The sequence below is a fragment of the Aythya marila genome (assembly GCF_965140915.1).
Source record: "Aythya marila genome assembly, chromosome: 7".
Classification (NCBI taxonomy): Eukaryota; Metazoa; Chordata; class Aves; order Anseriformes; family Anatidae; genus Aythya; species Aythya marila.
Window position 1 is genome coordinate 26,494,570 of NC_139048.1, and position 16,937 is coordinate 26,511,506.

A 16,937-nucleotide genomic window follows, 5' to 3' on the forward strand; every position below is an offset into this window, starting at 1 on the left:
AAGGCACCTGTCCTTGTTTATTCACAGTTAGATTTATGTTGTTACTTCCATATTCATGCAAATATAATGTGTCATTCTTCCTTAAACATGCCATTGTGATTCCTGACCAGAACAGCCAAACAGTCTTGATTCCATCCGTTGTATCAGGCTATCATTGAGCTTCCAGGGGTCACAGATATAAACAATATTGTTTGCTTTGAAAAGCGGTCTTCTGAAAAAAATAGAATTGTCTTCGATTAACTCCAGGTTCCCGGTTGACAGCAACATATAACTTTTGCAGAGCTGGAGAGAATTAGGGGTTAAAAAAAGCACAAAACCTTTTATTTCACAATGGTGGGTATAAAATTTCTTGTTTCCCAGGGAGGTATTCCAGACATCAGTTTCACCACTGGAAAAACATGTACGCTTGTCACTCTTATAGGTGTTAAACACCAACATTGTTTGGACATGAATATTACTATATTGAGATCACTTTTCCTAATTGTCTACTGCAGGAGTTAAAATAGGACAGACCAACTTCAAAGGAGTACTTTTCCAATATATTATAAAACAAAATGTATTTACTGGAGTAAAGTGTTAATCCATATATACCTTTACTGAATTAATATAGCTTTTGGAGTAGTTCAGGCCCTGTCAGCCTAAAATGAAGCTGAATTTTTTGTTACAATTCACAAAGTTTGAACTTTCAGGTAAGTAGCATCTTCAAACATTGAACAGAAAGAACCTACATGTGGAAAATAGGTGTCAAGGACACTTTTCGCAGCATTATTGGCAACATCATGAAAGCTCAGTTGTGCATCTTCTGAACGCACAGAGTGTGAGTTCAGAGCATACTAGAAGTCAGTTTTAAGTTCCCTATTAAAAGTCTCTCCACTCATAGTTGTAGTACTTGTTAAAATAGGCAATGGATTGTTAGGGTCATGCTGTGATGAAAACTATGAAGATATCCAACATACCACATTTATTTACAAAATTAGAAAGTATGCCCTTCCAAAAAGTTTGCTGGGCACAAGTGAAGGAAGCTAAATGTGTCCGATTCCCCTTTGAAAGAAGGAACAATCTCATCTGAACACAATTTTCAGAGTTTACATCACACGATGCCTTAATAAAAAAGAAATTACTGGTGCAGAGTCTGTACTTAAGAACTGTTAGCTGAAATACATCAATGAAAGTTGGTGGATTTGAGAAAGTTGTTTTCCAATTTAAAGTAATCCTTTTTTTTTTTTTTTTTTTTTCCCCCATTCTTTGTGTTGAATTATTGCTAGTCCTATTGGGTCCTATTGCAATAAAGCATTAAAATCCCACCCAAAAGAAACAAAATTAGGAAAATGCAAAGATCTTATGAAGTTCCACTTCTGTCCTTTAACAAACAAATGTTGTTTAAGGAAGACATATATTTTTTTAACTTCTTATTCATAAGTTTGTTACCCAAAAGGTAGTGTTCCCATTATAAATTTAAAGAGCCCCATTCTTATTGAAATAATTTTGTGCACAGCATGAAGTTCAATTTTGTTGTCTTTAGAGATCAGTTGAACAATGAAATTGGGAAAATTGATAAAAACAAACAAAGAAAAAAACACAGATGTGGATTCCTATTCCTGCACTAACTAAGCAGTTGAGTTATTGATGTATCTGGAAGGGCAGCTGTAGAGGTACTCTGTCACATTTCCATCTCCTTTAAGATCTTTTTGCAAGGGAAATTACGTGTATGTTACTTTTAGTTGATTGGTGTGTTCTGAAGGATCTGGATTTTCTTCCAGAATGTAATGGTCTTGATATTTGGAGAACGTTACTCTCTGTGTTAGTATCGATGACACGCGGTGACAATTGCTAAACGGAGAACATCAGTAAATCAGCTTCTGAATTGTACAGATCCTGTAGAAGATGTACATAGCTCTACAGTGAGAGTGATGCCTACAGTGGGAGTACATGTGGACTGAGAACAAGCACTACTTACGAATTGTAGGAGAACACAGGCTCTGATGCCACATAATGAAACATGTTTTCCTTATACATTTCAGGTCTTCGGTACTTAGATGTTCCTTATTGCTGTGATATTTGTGCATCTCACAACATAAGGATGTTGTGACACATGTTTTTCTCAGAAATTCCGTAAGAGGTAAAAAGTTTCTATTATGCCTATTTGTGACAGGTGAGAAACCCTAAGTCAAAAGAAATAAGGATTTGTCAAGGTAACATAGCTAATTTGGTAGGAAACAACTGAATCAGTGTCCTAACTTTTGGCACATTCTTCCTCTTTAGCCACCTCTGTTTTACTTCATTTTGCTTAGAAAAGAGAAGAAGAGGAAAGACAAAAGGGTGAAGAACAAATAAGGCAGCAGGAGGAAATCCGAGCAAAAGAGCTGTATCTGAGCCTCAAGCAAGCTCAGCAGCACAGTCAACACAGTGACGATGACCAGGAGTGGGAAGAACAGTGTGAGTAAAATAACCTTCACAGGATTTGTGTATTTCTAAAAGTCTGCTTCTGTTTGCTTTTAGAGTGGAAAGAAGTGTTGTGACAGATCTCTTATACCTAGAGCAATGCAAAATGCTGTATTATTTTGCAGGAGATCACCAACACGCACTTACAAATGACAGTTGCTATGAGTTTACCAATTTCACATTTCTTTCTGAATAAGAATCTATGTCAATGCCTTGGAAAAAAGTGTAACGTACCCATAACAGTGACTGAGATCATTATTTTTTGTCTAATGTAATTTTGGCTTAGTAATAATAATTCTGGACACACTTATTTGAACAGCTTGTCCTCAACTATCTCTGAAGAGGTAAAATCTGTCTTCATCTGTATTTTAATTCCTTCCATATGGTGATGGGGTCAAGCTATGATTTCAGCACTCAAACTCACTTCATTTTGAAGGATTACAGTAAATAACACTTAGATTGTTGCCCTGGAACAAATCCTTATGATGATGTTCTCAGTGTATGGAGATTCTGTTTCTTTTTAGTCACCCTGAAATTCTTTATTGATATCATCATCATGATCTATTTAAAAATATATTAGTGTTTTTTTAAAAACCTGTAAGGAACAGAACAACTATATGACTCTGTTTGTATACAGACTGCAAATAAGGAAAAGTCCACATCCTGGTAATAAGGCATACTTAATAATTATCTAAAGTCTATTGTATAATTGAGTATTTTTGTTAGGGGGAGAATATTTTTGTTTCCCACAGCTAAAGTGATTTGATTACTTTGCAGAAAAAGAAAATGTGATGTTTGGAAAGTTTTAGCTTTATTTAGGGGATATTAGAGTTTAATCAACTAATACTGAAAACAGAGCTTTAGAAAGCTGACAGTATGTGTGTTGCATGAAATACCTCATGAAGTAGGAAAAATATTGCTGTAGTGTAACTTATTTCCTGACAGAAGTAAAAGAAATGTTTCAAAATATGTGATGAGTTTATTTAATGGTTTTACTGCTCACTTCAGGAGTTCCCAAAGAATAGTTTCTGAAATCCTATTACCTGGGATTGATGTAGCAACTAATCATTCTGTACAAAATTAATTAAATTTATATAAGATGTACTGGTGCCATTTCCCAAGGTGGTAGCATGGTATGCCCATTTTTGATCAATTAAACCTCTGTATGGTACCACTGTCAATAAGGAAAATGTAATTGTTCTCTGAAGAATTATCTAAATCCAGGTGTATGTGCTTATTCTGAAAGGAAAAGTGATGCTTTTTATATTTTGAGCATTTAACAGCAGCGTAAGTTAGGTCAAAAATAGTCTTTGAGGTCTTGTCAAATTAGCATCAGCTGGCAACCTAGCATACAGGATGGTATTGTGTACTTTAGGACTTCTTTGATGGTAGATAAGGAAAGAAAATACATTTACAACTATGTTATAAAGAAAAAATCCAGCCGATTTTTATACTGACATTGGCAACAAAATAAAATACTATAAACTTCACTAAAAATAGATATAATTTTCTTACTAGTGTAATTATTTTACTTTTAAAGAGGTAACTCAGGTTTTGAAACTGTTGTTTCGGTTTAGTCAAGGAATGCAGGTTGTGGAAGGACAGACACCAGAAATACAACAGAGAAATTTTAGGAAGAGGCAGAGAGAAAAGGAACAAGCTATGAAATGCTTTGAGCATGATTTCTGTAATGGCAGTCTGTGTCAGTTAGAACACTTTCAACTGCATCGTATGCTGACCGATATCTACAACCAGTATTTTTTCATGTGTAAGCTTTGTTTGGAGCATTCTCTATGCTTTGAAGGACTTCTAAATTATTGGTCCATCCTTTGTCACCCTCAGTCTCTATACTTCACTACTTATATTGATGTGTGGTTGTGGTCAAAAGGATGACTGATTGCAGCTCATGCACTTTTGATACCTAGCGTGGTCAACAATAATAGTGCTGCTGTGGCGAAACAAAAGGTCAGCACCATCTAGCTGGTTGAGTCTTGCAGCCTACTATAAATTCTGCGCTGTCAGAGTTTATGCTGTTATCAAGAATTGATTTAGCATTAAACTAACTGCAGACTAATGACTAGTGTGTATCATGTCCTTGTTTATCCTCTTATGCTTATCTCAGTGTCTCAGTTTATCCCAGTTGGTTTGAGGGCTTAGAACTGCCTTCCATTAGCAGATGGCTGTGACAGTTTAAGATATGAAGATGCAGTATTTAGTGCCTTAGCTGAAACCAGTTCCTGCACTGGTTTAGAGTCTGCCATCAGTCTGCACTGAGCTTCCTGAGGAATGTTCGCATCTTTTGTTTCTCTAACTTTGCTTAAAAAACAGAACCTCCAGCAGACAGGTAACAACAAATATAAACATCTTAAACTGCTGAGGAATGAGCTAGTATCTCAGGTTCACCACACTTTTCACTTTTAAATTCAGTTCCAGGGATATTTTTCCCCTTTCTGTGTCAATCCTTTCATTTTGTCTTCATAAATTCCTTTGAGACACTGAGAGGCAATTTAGTCGAGATAGGCAAAGCTGTCCATTTGTCATCTTTTCTAAGCAATAAATAAATGCAGGAATACATAAGAGAGGTCTAAGCGGATGTAATATTAACATCTTTTGTCTCCTAAACACCTGCGATAGACCATATTGCCCATTAGGAACAAGGCCAGGCTCCTTTGAGTCTTATCTCCTTGAAGTCAGCCCTTCATATTCAACAGTGCTGGGGTCAGTACTGAAGAGGAGCAGCCATGCTAGAGAAGCTATTGTGGAGAGCAAATGTTGCAATGATATTGATGACACTACTAATTTATTTAGTAGATGCAATTTAGAATGTGATGAGGATTCATCTCTCCTCATCACATTATCCTTCAGCTGTTTATTGCCAAGGCAATAAGCAAAGTGTTGCTAATATTAGTTTCTGTTGTTCTGTTCAGTTTGCTTCTGCAGTTTGCCTGATTGTGCCAAATAACAATAAAAGCCCATAGAACTACTGTGTTAATTGAAATACATAATTTCAGTGCTTTTTAATATACTAAATGACAAGCGTGGAATAACTTGAGAAAGTGCTACAAGGAAATAATGGTGGTGTAGGAACAATTACACACTGATTTCATGAAGTAGATATATGTTGGGGTGTTTTAGAGGGCAGTTGCAAGTTAATATATGGAGGAAGTATATAGGTTGACAAATGAGGAGATGAATAGTAGAAAAGGCTGATTCAAAAAATCCTCTGTTCAAAGCTCCTATTCTGTGAAACTGAGAAGTGAGAACTAAGGCTAAACTTGGATGGAGTCATGTATATATTCTGATTTAGTTTTGAACCTTTCTCAGGCTGTTCCATTTTGTGTGTTTCTAGAGTATTCAATAAATAATACCTGAAGCCAGAGTCTCTGAGTGTGACTCTCTATTGTATGACTGCGTGACAGTAGAAAAGGGATTTATAAAACATTATAGGAAAACTTGTAGCATAAGTATTCATCTGATTGAATAGTTCAAAAGGCATACTGTTAGTATACTCCCAACCTCCTGCAAACTGTAACAAGCAATGAATTGCTCGGATACTGTCTGACCAGCTGCGCTCACTTCCAGACAGACATTATGCCAGTAAAAATGCAAACATGATTGAGTGACTTGCTCTATTCTTATACCTTTTCTGAAGCACCCATTTTTGGTCTTGGAAACAGGATACCAGTCTGACCTTTTATGGCCATCATTACGTTTTTCTACAAACTATTCTTATGAACTTTTTTTGGTCTGAGTTTTAAAGGAATTTATGTTCTTTTGGTACTTGCCTTCCACAGAAATTCTAGTGAGTTTACTGGCAGGAGCATTTGATGCAATACTGAATTTTAAAGTGAATAGTTCACTGTTCAGCTGTACAGTTAAGTAAGCAAGTACTCAACCTTAAGTATTTGCTCTTTGAACTTCAGTAGGTCTCAGAGTGCATTGTTGAATAGGGATGGAATTATTCACATGCTTTTAGATAAAGATTGCTGAACTGGAACCACATTAGAGAATATTTGTGGGAATTTTTTTTCAATTAAGAAGCAGAAAAATACCATGTGATTTGTATGTGCACTCAGAAAATCTGAAAGTTGAATTTTATTTTTAAGTAGTCATTTCTAATTACTCATAAAAAAGCTTTCAAGAATTATTAATGAAGGTAAAATTAAACCAAATGTTTTAAAAAAGGATACACATTCATGGCCATTTTTTTTCCTTTTGCATAGCTCTGACTGTAATTCACACCCCTTCAAAATCACAAAATATTAGAGAAAATGGAGAGTGCCTAGTCTTTCACTAACGATGTGATTCAAGTTCAGCCCCAGCACAGGAGAAATTAATCTTCATCTCTATCAAATGATTTGGTATTAGAACCTTGCCAGGATTTTAAATAGGGATTTCCAAATCCTAACTGAAAATATAAAAGGTGTTGCATTTTCACTCGAAAGATCATTTAGATTAGCACAGAGAAATTATAGGTTTTCATAAAGTGCTCAAGCAAACTCAAATTAAGACCTGTAAGATCATGAGAGCTATTGCATGCACAAGCCTTGCGGTTTCTTCCGTGTTGTTAGAGTATGTTCACACTGCAGATCATGTAGAAGCATCCAAACCAGCTCTAAGCTAGTTATTTCTAGTAATGATAACAATGTAATCATGCCAGAGGTCTCTGTCTTTTTATCAGTTTTCTGGGAGGGTTCATTAACACATTTTTTAGCCTACTGCAACTATGATCATATCGGTATCTAGCAGATATAAACAGGTCAGCATTTCTACACAAGATAGTGCCATCACACAAGAAATGGGCTGAATTGTACCTGAGCTGAAGGAGGATGTACCTCTTCTTGGTATGACCAACTTCCAAAAAGAAAACTGGTAGTGGAGATGGACTCAGGGGACCTGGCTGACCTATGGATTTCTTGTGCAAGCTTGACAAATCAAATTCCTAATTTCCCAGACTTGACTGTCTTGGCATTATTCTGTAATATAAAAAGAAGAGGAATATAATATAAATTGTGTGTGTGTGTGTATATTTGTAGTAATTCTTGATGCTAGATAGATGGACCTATAGCAGTGATTCAGAGATTTTTGAGAACAGGAGATATTCAAATATCCAGTCTCCTCACGGATAAAAATGATTATTGACTTTGGTGCTTTGCACAGGGGTCATGCCAAAAATAAATTTACTGTAAAAGTGTCTTCTGACAGCCAGTCAATAATTTTAAAAATGGATTAAGAGACCCTATGCATCCCTATGGACCACGATGTTCCGACACTTCAGCTGGAAAACGTTAGTAAAAATTCTTCCTCATGTGAAAGAGATGCTTACATTATGTATGCATGTATACATATATGTGTGTGTATAAGAATACGTTTATACATAGATATCTGATGTGCAGCTTTCTCTATCCCTGTATATATATATATATGTATAGGTACATATGCATATACATTTACATACATACATAAAAATATGCAGACATCTATATGTGTAGGGATAGGGAACATCGCATGTCAGATATCCTTTCAAAATTTTTTCTGGATGTTAGTATTTAACAGTTGCAAACTGTTAGCTCTTCCCATTATTTTGAGATAAGAAATATTAAAATTTGTTACTGGTTGGGAAAATTTACTCCAGGTTACAGGCTTCTGATGGTTTAGATTCTTTAGGCAGTGAAAAGACAGAAGAAATGTCTACTGAAAAAAGTATCTATTGCTGAGGAAACTGGGGCATGAAGACACCATGCCTTTTTCCTTACTAATCAGCCTGTACATCAGTAGAAAAGAATCCCCAAAAGCTCCAGGCAGTCTGCCCTCGATCTGTATACTGCAATTGTAACAAACAATGACTGGTTTCTAAATGTCTCACCATGCAGCATTGTACTCATCTTCCTTGCTGTCTCTCACATTATTGCAGACACAAAGTCCATGTTTAAAGCAGTCATTACTCAGTGGCTCTACAAAGGATAAATCACAGAAATGTTGTACCTAGTACGCTTGACCTATTGAAGTAGCATATTTAGATAAGATTATGTACCCTTAAAAATAATGACCTGGAAGATAAATAGTGAAACCTATTACTCAGATTTCTGTACAGTATGGCTGTTTGTTACTACATTTGGCTAAAAGTGCAGGGTGTGTAGTTAAGTGAAACTGAAATTCTGCCAGTTGTGTACATAGAAAACGTCTGTGACTCATTTATTATGCTCTCTTGATTAGTTTTTAGCCCTGTATACCTTTCTACTTATAATAAGATTATATAGCTAAACTTTAAGGTCTCCTCTTAATCCTTCATATACCCAGAGGGTTTTATTTTGTTTTATTTTCTATTAAGCACTTTTATTTCTTGATTCCATTAAACCTTTTCATAATTCAGACAGATCCATTTGTACTTGTGCTTGCTTTAATTCAGGAATGTAAACCAGAGGCGTGCAGACAACCTAATGAAATGCATCTGTCTGGTATTATATCATGTATTCCTGGTCACAGGTACAATCACAGTAAAGTAAGAAATAGCATGTGCACTTTATGAATTGGGTATGATCTAAGCCAGGATAGTCATGGCAGGATTGATAATTGCTACTGGAGGCAATAGCTTGCTACTTTAATATTTGCTTCACTGCATGTTAAAGATTTGTTTTGCACTGGAATAATTTGCCTGCCTGAAGTTATTTGTGTCTCAAAAAATCATCAAAATGGAGCTTGAGGCACCAGGAAAGAGCTGATAGATGACAAATATTTGCAGTATGATTCTTGGTACATTTAAGTCACACCATTTTGACAACAGGATTGTTAGTACACTATTTTTAAAATAAAGAAGCATTAGTGATAGATGTCTGACCTGCAATGGCCAGAGTTGCAGTTCCATCATTTCACTTTATGGAAATTAGTTTGATTTACTTATGTATCCCTGGTCGGTGCCATTGACAGGTGTGTATTAAATCTGCCAGAACAGATTCTGTTTTTTTATATCCAATCTCAGAGACTGAAGTGGGAGACAATCCCATCCTTAGCATCAGCGTGCCCTTTACAGTGGCTATTTATTTCTCTGTTGTTACTGCAGCCATTTTTAGACTGGAGTTTTCAAGACGGAGACTTCTATGATTTTAAATAATTTAATGCAGATAGCATCTGCCTTCAGAAAGAAAGCAGCATTAACAACAAAAAGTGCAACCTAAATGTTAGGTAATTGTGTGTTTTTGAAGAACCTCCTGCAATTCAAGTTATGTGCATAGCTGCAATGAATTCTGTTAAGCACAGACTTAAAAATCAAGTAATAGGTAATATTCTCTGTTGAAATGTAAAACTTGATGTACCACCAGTCGAAAAGATGTCCTGCAGCAAAATTTCTCTTATTGCACCCAACGCAAGTGTCAGATGTAATCGTAACGTGGAGGCTCAGTTGTTGCCTGCAGTGATCAGGTCATTGGTAGCTCAAGTCTGGCATCCTTCTTCTAGTGGTGGGCCTGTATTTGAAGCATCAGGAAGGTTATTCCGTTATCTCTTTGATACTGCATTATAATTGGAATGTTCTTAAAACCAGGGAGTGTGAAGAATAAATGTAGTAGGTTGTTTAATAAGGAAAAGGGTATATGGCTGTTAGTATTTCTAAAGTCTCTCCTTCCAACCCTTCCCATTCATTCCACCCAGTGCGTCGCTCCAAAGCCGCAGATGAGGAAAGGAGCCACAAAGCACGCAGGGCACGGGATGAATACCGACGGCAATCCTTGCGAGCCATCCAGAAGGGAATAGTGGCTGGTCTGAGTAATTTGTTCCAGGGAACAAGCCTGAATAATGAACAGGAGACAAACCTGAACTGCAACAGTGCAAGTCCTTTGCTGTCTCTCTCTGCAGCATCCAGGTTAGTTTGTACAAGAGTGATTTTGAAATACAGTTTCTGTTAAACTGCTCCCTCTTCAATCCCCACCATTTCAACGAGCTCTTCAGTTTTTAGATATTCTCACAGTCTTGCTGTTTCACAAAGACCACAACAAGAATATTTTGTAAAAAAGTGGAAACAGACTGCACACTTAATGTAAACTAAATGCCATTTCTTTTTCAGACAATTTTTTTTTTTTAAGAGTCCACACAGACAGCAATGGGTCCTTCAGAAGTTAGTATTAGATCGGTATGCAAGGTTGCGATGTGGAGAAAGGCAAATGGACAAATTCTTAGGCAAGTCTTAAACCTCAGGCCTAAAACTGCCCGCCACTTCATGGATCTTTGGAACATTTTACAAAGAGCTGTCATGCTCCCAAGTTTCAGGGGATTTAAGTTTTCTTTAGGCAAAATCAAGTGTCTATATTTTCTTTTCTGTTTATTAATGTTTCATCTGGCTATTTGTGAAATGCCATGAATTGTGGAAGAGGAAAAAGACACAAACTGGCAGATGGGTGCTAGAAAGTCACTGTTTTCCTAGTTATAACTTATACCATTAATTTGGCTTCATGTGGTGATAACGACAATGTGAACACTGTCAGGATGTTTTAGCATTAAATGCTAAAATAATCCCAACAACAAATATCCAAACTCATAAAGGAAAGAGTGACATTAAATCAAGTTTTTCTTTACCAGTTACCACCAGAGAGAATGAATCCCTTCTCATTTGGAAATCTGTTCTGTTCTGACAAATAAGTTCTTTGCTGTATTGTGTTGAAACACAGAATTTCTGATAATAGCAGCCAAAACTCCCAGTTTGAGAAGGAATCAAAATTTCACTGTCTGAAAGAGAACAGGATATCTAATATTACCATCAAATCAACTTGTCAAAGGAATGCTCTAGTTATTTTTCCAAACTACTTAAATAAAAGTTTTCTTTGAAATGGAGTAATATAAACACTAGTAAAATGGGATTTTTTTTTTTTAAGTCTATCTTTTAACCAGAAGTGCAGAGCTTCTGAAGTGAGGTTACTTACAATAGAATTTTTGAAAATGGGTTTGAAAAAAAAAATCTGGAGAATGTTCTGATCATTATCCAGTTCGTGTTCAATATTGTTTATCTATTATAACCTATGCTTTAAACATGTGCTGTGATACTGCATACAAATAAATTCATATAATTCACGTTCTCACACCTATTGCAAGTGTGATGAAGCCTATATCAAACAATTCCAATATGTAAATGTTTTCAATGTGAGCGTAAATATGCTACATTTGCAAATATTGGCTGTTGGGACTCTGGAGTTCAGGTTGATGGTTGGACTTGATGATCTTGAAGATAACTTCCAGCCTAGATGATTCTATGATTTTATTCTAAGAGAAAGTGGGTATCTAAAATTTTCCTTTGCCAGTAGCCTGGGAAGTCAAGGAGGAGATGTTGCTATTTACCACTGGTGTGAGGCAGACATTTAGCCTCTAGGGAATGCAGGTTCAGGGCTATATCTCTAGTTTTTCAGTGTGAAGCATAGTTCCTGTAATTTTTACCTTGTCCTGCATTTTCTTTTAAAAGTCACTTCAAAATAATATTATTTTATTTTTGCTTGAGTTCTCAATTTCTTGTGATTTTTTTATGTAGTTCAGAAATATTTCATTCAATTTCTTCCTACTCTCTCTTGTTCTTTTGAGTGTTCTCTTCACAATGGTTCTCTATTTGGCCTGCTCACTCACTTTTTAAAAATCATTATTTATTTATTTATTTATTTATTTATATAGATATATTTTTCATTTTAGTTTAGTTTAGTTTAGTTTTGTGGCTGTATTTCTCTCTTCTTGTCTGACTGGACGTGCTTGACCACAGCAGCAGCATAGAAAATGATGGATGGTAATTTTGATATTTGGTCTAGGGCAGAAAAAATGATCAGTTTGATAGGTCTTTCCAAATTAAACAGAATAATAGAGAAATGAGTTGAGGAATGGAAATGGATTGTAGGGCCCTGAAATTCAAAGGGGTTTGTGTATCTTTTTAGAAGAAAGATATTAAAATGCAGAAATGAGAAGCATATGTAGGGTTTTTGTTTGTGTAAGTGCATATCTATAGCTGAATCTTCACTTTCTCCCGTTATTCATATGTTTGTATCTTCAAATTCTATAGTGAATACTGGTCAGATCTATTTCCATGTTTGTGTAATTTAGCAATAAGTGTTACTTTCACTGCGGGCTTCATCAACGGATTTCAACAAACTTGATCATTGCTTTTAGTAAGACAAGCTGAAAGGCCTTGGTTTCAGATCATCAAGCAGGCATCTTTTTGCTTTAATACATTCTTAAGGGAATTTTGCTGTCAAGAATTGATGAACTTTGATTGTTTTTGAGGGTTCTTGATTATCTCACAAATTAGTTTAATGCTGTTCAATGCCTTTTGAGCTGACATCCTGATTTTAGTACTAGTTCTTCATTACATTGTCTGGAAATACCAACATCATGTGGCAGCTCTGTGGCAAGTGGAGTAGGAAGCAAGAAGTATGTATCCAGCTACTGTACTGGTTCCTGTGAAAACTATGTCTGTCTTGTTGAATGAAAGTGAAATTATCGTACAAGTAGACATACCCACTCTAGCCATACCTTTGCCTTAAAAACAGCGATGAAGATTTGGTAATTTGTGGTAAGAGTATGAGCACCAGAAACCTATATGGGATTTCAAACTTTACAGAAGTCCATTGTAAAACCTCCCTTTTATTACTGTTTATTACTGTTGCCATGAGACTATGTTTAATTGGGATGTAGTCACATTTCAATTTGATATTATAGATGTGCTCTTAGTCTTTATTTGAGGTAGCAGGATGCATTTTACTCATATTTTACCTGACTTGCCTTTTACTACCTAATATAATATAAAGTGCTTAGAAGGTAGTAAGGGAGGCTGGCAAAGAGAATGCAAAGATGACATAAGAGCTTAAACCAAACATTCCCTCTATCAGGCTTAATGTTTTAGATACAGAACCTATTACAGATGTTTCTGATTTAGAAATTCTTGCCAGCACAAAGGAGTGTATTTTAAGCAGAAAAAAACAAAACAAAACAACAACAACAACAAAACACAAACAAAACAAAACAAAAAAAAACTCCTTGTTGATATGTAAATTAGAATAAAAATAAGGTTGAATAGGAAAGCTGGCTGAAATGTTCATTGGATGGTTTCTGGTGAATTGTTTTTCACTTACAGTTATTTGCTTAAGAAAAGGTTTACATTTCCATTGCAAAATATTCTGATTTCCCTAAAAACTCAAAATAATTTTAACAAATCAAAAAAGGTTAAAATTGTTGAGTGAGCTATACTGAACATCAATTATACTGAACATCCTGTGTTTTTATATGTGTATTTAAAAATACACGTAAAATACATTTATATTTATGTTGTCCCTTGCTTTTTTACACTATTAATTCTTTATATGGCTGTTTACTTATTTGTCTTTATATGTAGTAACATCTGGGAGCGCCCATCTAGACCCTTTTCTCGAGAAGTCATTATTCGTTGGTTCAAAGAAGAGCAGGTCCCTCGACGTGCTGGCTTTGAGAGGAACACCAACAGGATTGCTCAATGGTTTCATGGTAATATGCTGATCCTTACTTTCTCAAATAACAGAGCTATGAGCATACATTCAGGATGTAAAGCTTGCCAGCTTTCATCACAGAAAGGAATGTCTATTGACATTGTGAAGCCTGGTGCCTGTTAAACATTTTTGCCTCATTCCTATTATTAGCATATGATTTCCTGTTTTCTTTTCCTGGTTAAGTAGATTAATTTATGGCTCAAATAACACGTTTTACAGGAATATTTTGATAAAAATATACTTGCTGTAATATAACAAGCCAAGAAAAAGGAATGAGACCATTATAGGGTGGGAAGGACTCTAAAAATGGTAAACTGGCAAATACCAGTTATATATACAAAGAGTTATATTTTGGGTGGATGACTGATACTTTTTTGCTTTATCTGATTTGCAAGAATGTCTCAAACTCATGTCTAATCCTCGTTGTACTTTGTAAACCAAGGTAGCTTTTTTTTAAAAAAAAATATTTATTTTGCAAACAAAAAGCATTGAAAGGTCTTAATTTTTCTTAGAATGGATGAATGGATTGGAAGTTTATATTTTAGGCAGTTTTCATAAAATGGGGAAAAGAATTCCTGCTCAAATCAATAAGCTGGCATCATATCTGCTGGAGTTCCTAGATTCTCTGGAGTTTTTGGTCTGTATAGCATTTGCTATGCAGCTGAATCTTTTGTGTCAAATTCACAGGTAAGACATTCTTGTTTTCATAGGCATTTTATATTTGTTATACTTAAATATGAAAAAAATAATAATTCTGGCTGTTAAGCTGGAATGATTGAAAGACTGACATAATTGAGGGACTGAAAGGACTTTAAAGCTAAATCCCAGTGTTAAATCACAACTGCTTTTAATGAATCTGTTATTTTATGGTTCAAATAACTAAACTGACCTCAATTCTATTTTCATGATTCTGTGAGCATACGATCAAGACGTGTGGAATTTCTGAACTTAACCAGGCAGGAAAGGTTTCTGAACAAGTTTAGTCTTCAGTGGATTTCAGATTTCATTTTATGATGTACCAGTCCTTATGTCTTAGAAGACTGCAATTTTAATGGGCCTAGTTAGTCAAAAATACTGACCTCAGTCACACCTCCCCTGCAAATGGAACATTCTTCCATTGCTTATGAACAATGATGCAGACAGGTGGTGGTTTTGTTGTTGTTGTTGTTTTGTTTGTTTGCTTTTTGCTGTCTTACAAAAGATATTTGCTGTGGCTTCCTTCTGAGAGATAAGCTGATTAAAATTTCATCTGTGGACATTATTCAGAAGGATTTTCTACCACCTTCTCTATGATCTTTCTGTGTGACCCAATGGTAAATATTTTCCCTGCTTGTGGGAACTCACATCCATATAAACCAAAATGAATAGTTATGAATATATTTATGCCTTTAATTAAGAAGGCATCTGGTCTTAAGCTAACGCCTGTGAAGTCTTTTTACCAATTTAAGTGATTTTTGGGGTAATCTCTGAATCACTACAACAATGGAGGAATTCATAATCTTTCTTTAGTCCCTTTAGTTCATATCTTAGATACAGTGACTATCCACTGACATTTATAAAAGTGAGCAAAGTATCTCATTTGTCCCCCTCCCACTCAAGAAGGCTGACAAAGATAATTAAGATAGATCTCGAGTACAAAGCTCAGTAGTTTTCTTTGCAGAGATCTTCACAAGTAACGCTTTGGTATCTGTTTATTGGGTTAGCTGTTTTAGCTGTGCCTTCTGCAGCTCTGGTGGGAATACAGAATACTTTTTTAAAAATTTTGTAATGAAAATTTGATGTTCTTTTTAAATCTAATTATAAATTTGATTTACAACTCAAAACCATTTTTAATCTCTTCAAAAATCATAAAATTAGATGATGTTTACTTCAGTTGGATTGGCAAGCAACAAATTTTCTTTAAGTGGCTTGCAGTCACTCAGTGACCACAGTACCATTTATATCTCCAGCTCCTAGAATAAAAAAGAATCAGAGCAAGCAGTTCAGGCATCACTGAGATACGACGTAACTGGTGCCTATATCTTTGGTACAAAACCCAGCTTTTTCTTTTGTATTATTTAATAGATGCCTACGTTTTTGGGTGAAAAGAAGCATGCCTTCAAGTGTTTCACTATGAAAACAAGAAAATTGGTCTAAATTTTGATCATTGTAATAATAAGGAAATTAATAATCATGTTCTGCTATCTTACCTACTAATTGACAAACATGGGCAGATGAATTCTAACTTACAAGTGGATCCTCATGTTTTATTAAGATAATGAAACTTTAAAAATACAAATTCAGAGCATGCTTTGCTATTGCTGGTACATTTTAAAAATAGGGAAATGATATGGGGTTTAGGATGGGAGGTCTGACTTTTAAAAGGGCTATTAAGGGAGACAGCCTCATTGTTTCAAACAGGTTTAGCTTTGAACTAGAATTTTCTTTTTAAACCTCTGTGCAGCTCCTGCCAAGTAAAGTCAAAATTACTACCCTTCCCCATATGTTTTGCCATACTCTTATCACATTAGCAAACAACTGGAGTTTTCAGTTTAATGTAGCCATTAGACACTTTGATTTCTATTCCTTTTGGCAAAAAAACCTACAGATGTCTTTCTCCCATAAGTCTTCAACCATTCTGTGATATAAAAAAGAGATGTTGGTATCTGAAACAGGTAATAATATTTCCAGTTATATTAATAATATTACAAGGTACTGATCTCTGAACTCTGATGACCAGTCACAGGACCTGAGGGAATGGCATGGGGCTGGGACAGGGGAAGGTCAGGCTGGGTGTTAAGAAAAGGTTCTGCACCAAGAAGGCGTGGGATAGGCTCCCCAGGGCAGGGGTCATGGCACTGAGCCTGTCAGAGTTCAAGAAGTGTTTAGACAATGCTCTCAGGTATATGGTTTGTTTTTTATGGTGGTCCTGTGTGGAGCTCAGTGATCCTTGTGGGTCCTTTCCAACTTGGGATAGTCTCTGATTCTGTGATTTGTTTGCTCTGTCTTTCCCTTGTCCTTTAACTTTGC

General features: G+C 35.6%; 1 protein-coding gene across 1 annotated transcript in view; it reads left to right on the forward strand.

Moving 5' to 3' along the window:
* SH2D4B (SH2 domain containing 4B) overlaps positions 1-16,937 on the forward strand; it is a gene marked incomplete at both ends in the record, with an annotated part of 63,236 nt that overhangs the window by 21,534 nt on the left and 24,765 nt on the right. The window contains 3 exons of the mRNA XM_082765069.1: positions 2,292-2,436; positions 10,090-10,300; positions 13,799-13,926. Coding sequence (XP_082621195.1) covers positions 2,292-2,436; positions 10,090-10,300; positions 13,799-13,926 — 484 coding nt within the window. The remainder of the gene's footprint in view (positions 1-2,291; positions 2,437-10,089; positions 10,301-13,798; positions 13,927-16,937) is intronic.